At 36.0% G+C, this 13,646-nt stretch overlaps 1 protein-coding gene across 1 annotated transcript in view; it reads left to right on the top strand.

Annotated features, from left to right (window-relative positions):
• Window positions 1-1,028: 1,028 nt before the first annotated feature.
• CATSPERT (catsper channel auxiliary subunit tau) overlaps window positions 1,029-13,646 on the top strand; it is a 56,680-nt gene continuing 44,062 nt past the window's right edge. Inside the window, 3 exon segments of the mRNA XM_090288043.1 lie at window positions 1,029-1,103; window positions 8,993-9,061; window positions 10,743-10,822. Of these exon segments, the coding sequence (XP_090144169.1) occupies window positions 1,029-1,103; window positions 8,993-9,061; window positions 10,743-10,822 (224 nt within the window).

The following is a 13,646-nucleotide window of genomic DNA, read 5'->3' as shown; positions in this document are numbered from 1 at the left end:
GTATGGTGACAATAGTTAATAATACTGTATTGTGTATTTGAAAGTTGCTGAGAGAGTAGATCTTAAAAGTTCTCATCCAAGAAAAAAAATTATAACTGCAGTGATGGATGTTAGTTAAACTTACTGTGATAATCATTTTGCAATATATGCAAATATCAAATCTTTATGTTGTACACCTAAAAGTAATGCAATGTTGCATGTTGATTATATCTCACTTTAATTTTTTTAAAGGGACTTAGAATCTTGAGGTGGGGAGGCATGAGATTTTTTTTCTAATCAACAATAGTATATGGGTTTTTTTAAAAAAGATTTTATTTGTTTACTTTTAGGGAGAGGGGAAGGAAGGGAGAGAAAGGGAGAGAAACATTAATCAGTTGCCTCTTGTATGTTCCCAACCGGGAACCTGGGCAGCAATTCAGGCATGTGCCCTGACTGGGAATTGAACCAGTGACCTTTCGGTTTGTGGAACAACATCCAACCCACTGGGCCACACCCATCAGGGCAAGAGTGTATGGATTTTAAAGGTAACATAAATATAGTACTGTATTACAGACTTCAAAGTTTCAAGTTGAGACAATGGTGTACATTTTATTAAAAAGTTAAAGAAAAAAGACTGAAAAGGATGTTGGCTGTTTGGATTACCTAGATTATTCGGATTGGATATTAGATATTGGGTTATCTTTGAAATTATAGTGTTGGTAGAGTGTTGAGGTTAAACTTCTGTGTAGAGTTAAAAGAGAGAATGTAATCATGGGTGTTTCAAAAAGACTATGGTTGACATTAGACATAAATAAGATCCTGATTTTTGTTGACATAAGGGTATATGTGACTGAGATTGGAAAGTTACAGGGCTAATAACATGAAAACTAATAACTAGATATGCATATAATATAATATAGTTTATGAATGTATTTATTCAGAAATTATATCTGAAATTCAGGCTGAAAATTTAATCCTTTTTGTATGTATTTTGTATCAAGGTTCCCAGACGTCAAGATGATGTGCGAAATAATATTTACTTCGAGCTAATGCAATGTGACAATAAAGAAAAATATAGTCTCTTGTTAGGGAGTATTCAAATACACCTTTATGAGGTAATTCAGGTATGTATCAAAATCATTTTTTACCTGTTATCACATTATCCAGTTGGTGTTTATTGTTAGGATTTATCTATACCTGATGGATTCCTTTCATTTATTATCTACATTCAAACTCATGTGCTCAGGAAACAACATCTCTCTCTGGCTATTAAAAAAAAATGATTTAATTTGTAACAGCATAATGTTTTTGAAAATTTATTTTCTGGAAGGGCAGTGATACACCTGAAAGTTTAAGCAGGTTTTATGTTTTCTGAAATGTTTTTAAACAAGATACAAAACCACAAACTATCTCTTTGTTGACAGCATAAATTTCAATTCTTTTATCCTTAGCGGGGCTGCTTGCTGTCTGCCCTGTGTATGTGTCCTTTAGAGCTTGCCCAAAGTTTTGGCCAGAGTTTATACACAGACTTTGTGATTCCTTCTCTCTTGCTTTTTCTTTCCCAGGAGTGTCTCCCCACCACCCCATTACAAATTTTGAATAAAGAAAAATCCATTAACCTTGGTATCTTCAAAAAGAAAGCATGCGAAGGAAAAAATAACTTATATTTTTAAACAGAAGAATGCCAGTTCATAAATGTAGAAGGAATGATAGAATTACAAATTCAGCATTTTTGAAACTTTTTATAGTGAATAATGATTCAGTCAAGAGTTAGCAACTACATTTAAAAAATTAGGTAAAAGGTGCTTGGAGAATAAAATATTTGCATGGTACCACAGTATGATCCCACAGATTATTACAAAGGGGAAAAAGTGCCTGTATAATATAGAGATGGTGGTGGTTACCACTTTAACCAAGAGCTTGAACTTGGCATAAGTAATGGTGGACAACTTAACACCTAAAGTGGTACCATATGTTGTACACAACCTATGAATTATTCTTATAAAAAATATTTAACCCAAGTCTATCCAACCTAAGTCTAGATCTAACTTTTAGGGGATAGGGGCAAAGTTAAATAATGCCATGATGACATGATAAGGTAAATACATAATGTGAGACATACAGCCTTGCTTCTTCAAAAAGTTAAGGTCATTGAAAAAAACAAAAATGGAGTAATGTTCTAGATTAAAAGAGATACAACAACTTTGATTAAATAAAGGTTTGAAAAGTTACAAAAGACATTCTTGTGAAAATTGGGAATTTTGAATATATACTGAATATTAGACAAAATTCTAAAATTGTTAATTTTCTAAAGCATGATACTAATATTGTGGTTATGTAGAAGGATATCCTTATTTTTACAGCATGCAAGGTGAAGGCTTAACATTTTTGAGTGAAGTGACATAATGGCTGCAACTTATAAATGTGACAGTAAACGTCTATATGTACGCGCACAGATAAAGCAAACATGGCAAAATGTTAAAACAGTTTCAACACTTCTTAAATTAAACTAATGTTTGAACTTGTTTAATCTAGGTGAAGGGTATATTGGTACTTATTGTTGTAGTCTTTCGACTGACCTCTGTGTTTGAAAATTGTCACAGCAAGAATTTGGGGGAAAGTTAGATAGTTTTTCAGTATATTAGCAAGAGGCATGAGATGAAGAAGAACATACTGACTACTGAATAAGAGTAAGCAACTAAAAAAAACAAAAGAGTAAGCAACTGAGCAAATAACAAGTTGGAGGTTGTGAAGAAAAGGAACCCTCATTCACTGCTGGTGGGAAGACTGGTACAGACACTATGGAAAACAGTATGGCAGTTCCTCAAAAATTAAGAATAGAGTTACCATATGACCCAGTGACCCAGCAATTCCTCTCTGGGTATCTGCCTGAAAAACTACAAAACATTTATGTGGGGAGACCCCCCAAAAAACCCAGAATTATCTTCTGGTGGGTATGCCCCTTGTAGTACCGGCATTCCCCATTAGCTGAGTGTTCTAGGAACCCATATGTATCAGTGCATGAGCTGGCATTGTTGTGAGAGGCTGCATTCAGCTTCAGTGAATATTTTTTGAAGATTCTTTCAATGTGTTTGCCCATTTCATGATGGGTGATTTATAAGCCCACCTACCCACACTGTACTGAATGTTCAGCAGTTGTTGTTTTTTGGGTTTTTTTTTTTTTTCTAAAGACTTTATTTATTTATTTTCAGAGAGAAGGGAAGGCAGGGAGAAAGAGGGGAGAGAAACATTAATGTGTGGTTACCTCTCGAGCATCCCCAGCTGGGAATGTGGCCCACAACCCAGTCATGTGCTCTGACTGAGAATCAAATGGTGATGATTTGGTTTGCAGGCCAGTACTCAATCCACTGAGCCACACCAGCCAGGGCTGTTCAGCAGTTTTTGACCAAAACTAGCATCACCCCTATGCCCCACCCTCCCTATTTACCTGATCTTGCCCAGGTCAACTTTTTTTGTTTCCCTGGATGAAAAAAGTCCTCAAAGAAAAATGTTTTGCTGATGTGGAAGAGGTGTAACAAAAAATGACAGCACTAAAAGGCATCAAAATTGAAGGGTTCAAAAACTGTTTTGAGCAGTGGAAAAACCGTCTTGATTTGGTATAGTACATTAAATGGAGAGTACTTTGAGGGTGACTGAAGTTTAAACATGTAAGAATGAATACACAATTTTTTATAAATAAATTCTGGATTTTTTTGGTTCCCCCTTGCATTCGCAAGATATATGCATCCTTCTGGTCATTTCAGCATTATGCACAGTGGCCAAGACATGGAGACAGCCAAACTGTCCTTTGATAGAGCACAGTATAAAGAGCTGTGGTTTACATATACAATGGAATGGTACTCAGCCATAAGAAAAGATTAAATACTGCCATTTATGACAACATGGATGGACCTTACAAATACTATGCTAAGAGAAGTAATCAGAAGAAGCTAAAAACAACATGATTTCATTCATATGTGGGATATAAAACTGAAACTCAGACACAGACAACAGTATGGTGGCTATCAAAGGGAAGAGCGTGGGTGGGGGAAGGAAAATACAATGGCACAGCCAAATATATGGTGATGGAAGATGATTTGACTGTGGACGTAGGCACGTGATGCAATAAACAGATGACGTGTTGTAGAAATGCACACTTGAAGCCGATGTGATTTCATTAACCAATATCACTCCAATAAGTTTAATTTAAGAAAGCAAAAATTAAAGAGAAAGTAAGCAATTGAGCATCCTAGGAAAATTTGGGGAGAGGACCTTGGAAATGACCAAAATTCCTTCTATGACATGGCAGTTTAGCCATCAGAAAACTGTGGCATTACTCAGTCACATTTTGTTGAAGGAGCTAGAACATTGTATGTGGAAACGCTTCAGATTTATTTTTGTGCGGGTAAATTTTTAAGTGAAAAATATTACCTACCGTCCCATAATTCTAATACAGCACTTCACTGATCGTAAATTGCTTATAATTCTTTTTTATAAGTATAAGCAGAAGAATATAAAATATAAAACGAACCAAATACAAATTCTAGAACTGTAAAATTCAATATCTGAAATAAAAAATAACTTGATGGACTTTGCAGAATAGAGATGTCAGAGGAAAGACTATTCTTTTCCTCATAATTTCTTTAAAATATATGACTGTTAAAAGCAAAAACTAACATTGTCTTGTGGGGTTTATAACATTTGTGGATGTATTGCAATGACAAGTATAACATAAAGAATACGGAGGGGGCTGGAGTATAAAGGACCTATAAAATTGCATGATTTTTATATTTCCCCCCTGATTATAACATTTTTCAAAACTGTAGTACAATATCAACCAAGATACAGAAGATATTCATGTCTGCAAGGATCTCTCATGTTGCCCCTTTACAGCTATGCCCACTTCTCTCTCACTCCCACCCCTCTTAACCCTTAGCAATCACTAATCTGTTTTTCATTTCTGCAATTTTCTAATTTCAAGGGTGTTGTATAAATGGAATCATACAGTATGTAACCTTTTAGGATTGGTTTGTTTTACATAACATACATGATTCTCTGGAGAGTCACCCAGGTTGTTACATGTATTTAGAGTTTATTCCTTTTTTATTATTGAGTAATAGTCCATGGTGGAATGCGCCACAGTTTGATTAAGCATTCACCCACTGTAGGACATCTGAGTTGTTTCCAGTTTTTGGTTTTTATGAATAAAGCTGCTAGAAACATGTATAGGTTTTTGCATGAATATTAATATTCATTTCTCAGATAAATTTCTGGGTGGTATGGTAGTTGTACATATAGGTTTTTAAGGAAGCTGCCAAACTTTTCCAGGGTGGCTGTGTCATTGCACATTTCTACCAGAAATGTATGAATGCACCAGTTTCTCAGCATCCTCACCAGTATTGCCACTATTCTTATTTTAGCCATTCTGATATGTGTGTGGGGATACCTCATTGTGGTATTAATTTGAAATTCCCCAATAGCTAATAATATTTAGCACATTTTTAATGATTATTCCACTTTTCCTAAAGTGTTTATTTAGGTGCAACAAGATGCGTGTGCTACTGCATAAACTACCACAACTGTATAGTGAAAGGTCAGGGGTAGTTTTATTATTTAGGCAATTCCTTTAAGATTTCAAAATACCTAGCAGGGACATTTTTGTCCAAAATATAAATGTAAATATTAACATTTATTTTTGATACAACCTGGAATTTTGATTTTCTTTCAAATATTTTATCTGTATTTTAGCTATGTGCATTGAAAATCACTGCCTGGTTTTTTAAAAAATGTATGAAATGTTTTAGATTATATACATGAGTGAGTCTATATTTAAGAATTTTATTATTTATTCTAGAAAGGGTGCTTCACTGAAGAATTTCAAATTTTGGATAAAAACACAGTAAGAACTTTACTGAAACTTCCAAAGTTTTGTGCCTACACTTAACATTTTATATAACTTTACTCTCATATTGTCTATAGCCTCTGATATTATATTTACTCTTTCATTACCCTACTAGACACTGTTTGAGTTAATGGAAATATATTAAACATAAAGTACAATACTTACTCACAAAATCTTCTTCTCCACTTTTAAAAAAATTCTTGATCTTACTGCAAAATGGTGAACAAGAAATTTAGAAATTATTGGGTAGGAAAGTAAAATGCCTCTTGGACTGCTTAGCATCAAGATCCCTACTTGCTCAGGAAGTATTTTTCTTCTTGAGGAGTTTCTAAAGAGTTGTTTACAGGTCTTACTTCAGTTTTAAGTACTTAAAAAATATTATCTTGATTAATTGATCTTCTATGACTTCTGTTGTCAATAGCCAAAACAGGGACAAGGAACATAAAAAACAGAATGATGGACATTTGAGATCATAACCTCTGACACCCTCCTTCACTTCACATATAAGCAAGCTGGGTTCAGAACCTAAATCAAAATAATATCTGAAAATGGAAGTGGAGGTGGGAGAAGTGTGAGTAAATACTTTAAAAGATGTAACCCGTATACATGTATATGAATATATATACATATATATGTATCTTAGCATAATCCTATTAACAATTGTAAATTGATATTCTCCACATTTTTAGTCATATAATATTCCTTAACTTGAACATTATTATTTTTTTAATTTCAGGAACTCCATAGATTCTTCTATAGGAGTTTCTTGTGTAATTATTATTTTTAAATCAGTAGATTCATGTTTGGTTTTCTAACTCATGGATTTGTGAAGTAAAAATAACACTTGCTATTACTTCTTTTTAAAGAGATTTTATTTATTTATTTTTTAGAGAGGGGGGAAGAAAGAGAGTGTGTGTGGCTGCCTCTCTAGCGCCCCCAACTGGGGACCTGGCCTGCAACCCAGGCATATGCCCTGAATGGGAATGCAAATCAGCAACCCTTTGGTTTACAGGTTGGCACTCAACCCACTGAGCCACAACTGCAAGGGCTGCTAGTCTCCTTTTTTTTTTTTTTTTAAGCATATTTTATTGATTATGTTGTTACAGTAGTCCCAATTTTTTTTCCACTTTGCTCCCTTCTGCCCAGTGCTCCTCTTCCCTCCAGCAATCCCACCCCCCTTAGTTCATGTCCATGGGTTGTGCATGTAAGTTCTTTGGCTTCACCCTTTCCTATATCATTCTTAACTTCACCCTGTCCATTTTGTACCAACCAATTATGCTGCTTAATCGCTGCACCATTTCCACATTTCTCCATTTTCTCCTCCCAGCTGATAACCCTTCAAATGATCCCCACACCTATGATTCTGTTCCTGTTCTGGTTTGCTTAGGTGGATTTTGTTTTTATTTTTTAGATTCAGTTGTTGATAGTTGTAAGTTTTAGTTGTCATTTTAATGTTCATAGTTTTTATTTTCTTTTTCTTAAATAAGTCCCTTTAACATTTCATATAATAAGGGCTTGGTGATGATGAACTCCTTTAGTTTTACCTTGTCTGGGAAGCACTTTATCTGCTCTTCCATTCTAAATGATAGCTTTGCTGGACAGAGTATTCTTGGTTGTAGGTCCTTGCTTTTCATCACTTTGAATACTTCTTGCCTGCAAAGTTTCTTTTGAGAAATCAGTTGACAGTCTTATAGGCATCCCTTTGTAGGTAACTCACTGCTTTTCTCTTGTTGCTTTTAGGATTCTCTTTATCTCTAACCTTTGGCATTTTTAATTATGATGTGCCTTGGTGTGGTCCTCTTTGGGTCCACCTTGTTTGGGACTCTGTGTGCTTCCTGCATTTGTATGTCTATTTCCTTAAACAAATGTGAGAAGTTTTCCTTAATTATTTTTTCACATAAGCTTTCAATTTCTTGCTCTTTCTCTTCTCCTTCTGGCACCCCTATGATTTGGATGTAGGTATGTTTAAAGTTATCCCAGAGGTTCCTGAGCCTTGTCTCATTTTTTTCCATTCTTGTTTCCTCATTCTATACTGGTTTACTGTTTATTCCTTCCTTATGTTCCAAATCATTGGTTTGAACCTTGGTTTCCTTCCCTTCATCATTGGTTTTGTGAAGATTTTTCTTCATTTCATTTAGCATAGCCTTCACTTCTTCCCTTTGTTTGCCGTACTTAAGCTTATCTGTCAAGTCTGTGAGCATCTTTATCAGCTGTGTTTTGAACTCTGTGTCTGTTAGGTTGACTATCTCCTCATCACTTAGTTCTCCCACCAGAACATTGATTTGTTCCCTCTTTTGAGCTGTACTTCTCTGTCTCCTCATCCTGACAGGACTCTGTGTTTGTTTGCCTCTGTGTCTTAGGTAAAGCTGTCACACCTGATACATTGTAAGGTGCGGAACCTTAGGTATTCATCAGTACGGGTGACCCATTTCACCATGTTGTGGTGCTATAATGTTGGGAAGGGGTCTGAGAGGGAACAATCCTGCTTGCTAACCACTCACCCCTTTTCCAGGCACTTCTCCCACTTCCTTATGGGACTGACACCTCTCTAGCTGTTACCCTGGCCATCATTCCCAGAGTGGGTGGTCTGTGGACATCCTAGGACCATTGGGGTCCTATAAACAAGTGGACTCTACTGGGAGATCAGCAGTTTCTTCCTCCGCCCCAACACCCTCTGGTTTGCACAGTCAGAACCAATAAGGCTTTATTTTCCCCAGTGCTGGAACCATGAGCTGCATAATCTGGTCTGGTGCTGGGCGCACTCCCCAGGTGTCCCTCCCTACTTTTTAAAACATGTGACTGCCTTTTCCACTGGCCTGCCACTGCTGCTGCTGCTGCCACTACTACACTGTGTCCTCTACACCCTGGTTCCACCCCACCTACCTGCCTGGATGAATATTTCTTCTTTATATCTTTGTTGGACTTCCATGCAGCTCGGTTTCCTGGAACTTTTGGTTGTTTCTAGTTTTGAGGTAGTTGTATTGCTTCTTAGTTGTGGAGGGAGACACAGCATGTCTGCCTAGGCCTCCATCTTGGCTGGAAGTCTGCTATTACTTCTTTATTAAAATATCTTTCTGATCAAATAATACAATAAATTTACCACATGTTTAGTTTATCTGCAGGATGGAGGTGGAATTTATGTTCTCCTATGGAAACTTTGGATTTGGATTTTCACATCAGGTTAGTTCCCCTTTTAAAAATTATTCTACTGCACTCTTCAGTCAATCGTCCCTTTGTGAGCCTCCATCCTTTGCAGTTTGATAAATTCTTTAAAATAAATATTTTTAAAAGAATGCTATTTTTCTCCAATCTAAAGAAAATAAAACTTTGCCATTATTTGCTTATCCATTTTTAAATAATAATTTTTTATTCAAAATATCTTTATTATAAAACTTGCTTATGTGTATGTGTAAATATACTTATGTAATTAAAACAAAATTATTATAAGTATTCAAGAAGTATGGATTTTTATATCTAAAAATACTTATTAAAAATGGAGTCATTGATGTTATTCAGATGTTACTTGTACTCTCATCATATATGTTCCTCTCCTCCATGGTTACTTCAATATCTGTTGTTAATTGTATCTTCCTTGACTCATCAAGAAAGTAATTTGCCCAAAGAAGATACCTTTCTAGCTTTGGCCTGCCCTTTTAAATTCACTGCATATATCCATGTTGTAGTGAAAATTTTTGTACATTAACCTCTGTCCTTTCATTCTGTCCTTAGGTTAGATTCCTAGAATGGAAATTATTGTCCAAAGCAATAAACTTTTCAAGGAATTGTTCTAGAAAAGTTGTACCAGCATGTATTCTCATCAAGTGTTTGAAAGAATTTTTGGTATCCCTGGGCATTATCACAGCTTTGGGGCATTTGTACATCCAGTCCTTTTAGTGCTGCAGTTATATAGGGAAAGGACCCATATATTTTGCAAAAAAATCTTTCACTTTTAGTTTTCATTATTTTTTATAGTATTGATTGTTTTTTTTAATTACTAATTGAAAATGGGTAGTCTTATTAAAAAGTCTGCCACTATGTTAACTAAGAAATCACTGTAAAATGAATTTTTAAATTTTGCCTATGGTAGATCATAATGATTTTTAATGCATTTTGAGTCAAAAGTCAGTAATATAGAAATGAAAACCAGTAGGCACAAACATTTTTATTTTTTCTTTATCTGCTTTAATTTTCTTTCCTTCTGCCTATTTTCTTTTCTTTTTTATAGGGGCCCCTAATCTTTTAGGTTTTTTTTTTGTGACAGTCATAGTTTATGAGCATCAACTTTAGAGACAGGTTTTGTGTTTGAATATAAGTATAACATGTAACAATTCCATTCTTAGGGAGAAAGAGCTTTTTCAAATAAAACTGGGAAAATATTGTTTTATGTAGGTGTACTCTCCTAAAAACAAGGAACAAAAGTATTGTATGAAAACAAATGGGAAATATAAATAAAACTTCAACTTGATTCTGTCAATGAACTTTTCAGTAATGTAGCTCCCTACTTACCTATCATGATAATGTAAAAAAATGTACTACATTGGGGACAGATAAAGCTGCATTAAAATCCTAGTTCTCATGCCTGTTGGGTAATCTGGAGCAAATTACTGATCCCCAGTATTATCTGTAAAATAGGCACAGTTATCTACTACACAGGATTACTAAGATGATTAAATAATATGAAAGATAGAAAATTCTTGGCAGATATTTAGTGCTCAATAAATGTTAGTTCTTTGTTCCTCTCATAATTCATTTTCTCTTCATATCTATTATTTAAGGCCCATTTCATAGTCCTGGAGCATAGTAGTATTAGAGTGAACTCTGTCATTAAATAGTGTTAAAATATACTTACCACTTTCTTTAGTTAAAACCTCTTCAGAAAATTGTTGAGCCATCCATGTTTATGAATATTGCACCACCTCCAGAAAGAACAGACCCTGTGACGTAAGTGTTTGAAGTCTTGTTAACAGAGTCAGATCATGCGGCCTTTGAAACATTTCATCCATTTGGTGGAGCATTTTGGTTGTGTCAAGACATGGCCGGAATAGGCTAGACTCTAACCAAGGAGAGCAGTGAATTGTTTTGCTTAAAAGGGAGGGAGAAAATTTGAGTTTCTGGGTATAGGCCTGAAGAGAGCTGGTAAGGGGGACTGGAGATAAGAAAAATAAAGGAGGTGGGTGCCAGCTTCATGGCTGAAGGCAGGAGGGGAGGGGTAGCCTGATGAGGAAAGCTGGCCAGTGAGATACTTCTTTTGTAGAAAGAAGTGAGGACTTTTAAGGTCAAGGTGTCAGTTTTTAGTTTTCTACTTTGTAGTACAGTAATGTTTACCCGACTTTCATACACTCCATCTGTTATTTCCAAATCCAGCCAAAAGTCTTGTCTATTGTAAAAAAAAAAAAAGTCATTAGCAAACCAAAAGTAACTTAAAATATAATATGCCAACCAGTCCTGCAATTTCAACAGTGAAAATAGGTCAAAGAAAAATGAGCACCTGAGAGACATTTTAATCTATAGTACTCTCTAACAATAAGAAATGGAAAATATCTGAAATGGAATTAGGAAATTAGGCATAGGATAGGAAGTTATATTCTGAAGTGTTTATTGTTTTATAGTCTCACCAACACTGGGTATTATTATTAAAAATAAATCTTGTCCATTTGTTGAAATAGTAAAGTGGAATGTTTCCCTTTTGCTTATTGATTGTATTTCCTTATCCATTCACTCATTGATTCAATAAACATTTATTGAATGTCTGCTATACCCAAAGACACTGCAGATGAGACCTGGTCTTTGTCCTTAGGTTGCTCGTGGTGTAATGAAGAGGTAACCTGTAAAAAAAGTTATTAAAATAGATAAGACTCCCTCTAGAGGTAAACATAAAGAACTATGGGACATAACCAAGGAACTTTTCAAAGCCATTCTTGAAGAGCTCTGTGATTGCTCTTCTCTGTAGTCCAGGTCTTATGATAGTAACTGCAGTCACTGAACTGGGAAACCTAAATGAATGGGAGTAATTGTATCCCAGGGTGGCAGGAGCCAAATGATGGCACTCAACTGCCAAAGGCAAGGTGGAGTGGTTACTGTAATGGACAACAGAGTCAAAGCAACAGTCAGAATAGTATGACTCACACAGACCTATAACATTGGCTAGTTGATCATGCTATTCCTAGAAAACAGATATATAGGATGCCTACTAAATTATTACTTGATCTATAAAAGCAGAAAAGCTCTAGTAAAAGTGAACAGAAGTCTAACCTGAATCATAAAAAGAGTCACAGCTCTTCAATCAATTTCCAGCTTGATCCAGTCTATAGGCCCAGAACCCCTTAAATGAAGAGGAGGCCTGGTCTCTTGAGGGGAGAGAATCTAGTACACTGCCAACAATTTATAATGTTAATCTTTCTCCTAGCTTTTTCCCAAAGGGAACCACAGCATTTTACCAGGGTAATGGTGCATTAGGGAAAAGGAAATAATCGAAGCTTTCAGAGACTACTGGACACTGGCTCTGAACTGGCACTAATTTCAGAGGATCCAAAACACCACTATTGTTGATGATAGTAAGGGGCTTATGGAGGTTAGCTGGTCAGTGGAGTTTTTAACTGTGATCCATCCCACAGCAGGCCCAGTGGTCCCTGAACCCATCCTCTAGATCCCCAATTCCAGAATACATAGTTGGAATAGACATACTCAGCAGTTGGTAAATTCGTACATTGGTTCCCCTGACTTGTGGAATGAGGGATATAATGGTGGGAAAGGCCAAATGGTAACCTCTAGAGCTACCTCTACTTAGGAGAACAGTAAACCAAAAGCAACACCACATTTCTGGAGGGGTTACAGAGATTAGTGCCCTCATCAAGGATTTGAAAGACCCAGGAGGTGGTTCCCATCACATCTCCATTCACTTTGCTTATTTGCCTGTGCAGAAAACAGATGGATCTCAGAGAACGAAACTAGATTATTGTAAGCTTAACCGGGTGGTGACTGCAATTGCAGCTGCTGTGCCTGATGTGGTTTCATTGCTTGAGCAAATTAACCCATCCCCTGGTACCTGGTGTGCAGCTCTTGATCTGGTAAATAATTTTTTCCCTGTGCTTGTTAATAAAGACCATCAAGCAATTTGCTCTCTTCACTGTTTTACCCAAGGGTATATCAGTTTTCCAGTCCTATGTCATAATTAGATCACAGGAATTGTCACCTTTACCTTACACAGCTTGTCACACAGGTCCATTACAGTGATGACATCATTGGATCAAGTGAGTAAGAACTAGACTTTTAAAAAAATTTTAGTTTCAGGTGTACAGAATAGTGGTTAGACAATTATGTAATTAACAAAGTGATCCCCCTGATAATTCAAGTACCCTCCTGGCACCATACATAGCTCTAGACTTATTGGGAAGACATTTGCATGTCAGGGTGGGAAATGAGTCTGACGAAGTTCAGAGGCCTTCTCTCACAGAGAAATTTAGGAATCCAGTGGTATGGGGCTTGTCAAGATACTCCTGCTAAGGCGAAGGATAAGTTGTATCTGGCCTCTCCTAAACATCTAGTGAGCCTCTGGATTTTGAAGACAATATATTTCTCATTTGGGTGTGCTACTCCGGTCCATTTACCAGGTGATCTGAGGGAAAGAAAATACACACACACACAGCAAATACCTTTATTTTTTCCTCTCAGTATTTAACATAAGTTGTATTGATTTTATATCATAATATTTAAGTTATATCATAGTATTTAAGTTTCAGGATACCAAGGAGAAGGGTAAACACCC

This window comes from Furipterus horrens, unplaced genomic scaffold (genome assembly GCF_987537825.1).
Source record: "Furipterus horrens unplaced genomic scaffold, mFurHor1.1.pri manual_scaffold_1, whole genome shotgun sequence".
In the NCBI taxonomy this organism is placed as follows: Eukaryota; Metazoa; Chordata; class Mammalia; order Chiroptera; family Furipteridae; genus Furipterus; species Furipterus horrens.
The sequence above is the reverse complement of the archived record's forward strand: the minus strand, read 5'-3'. Positions and strand labels throughout refer to the sequence as shown.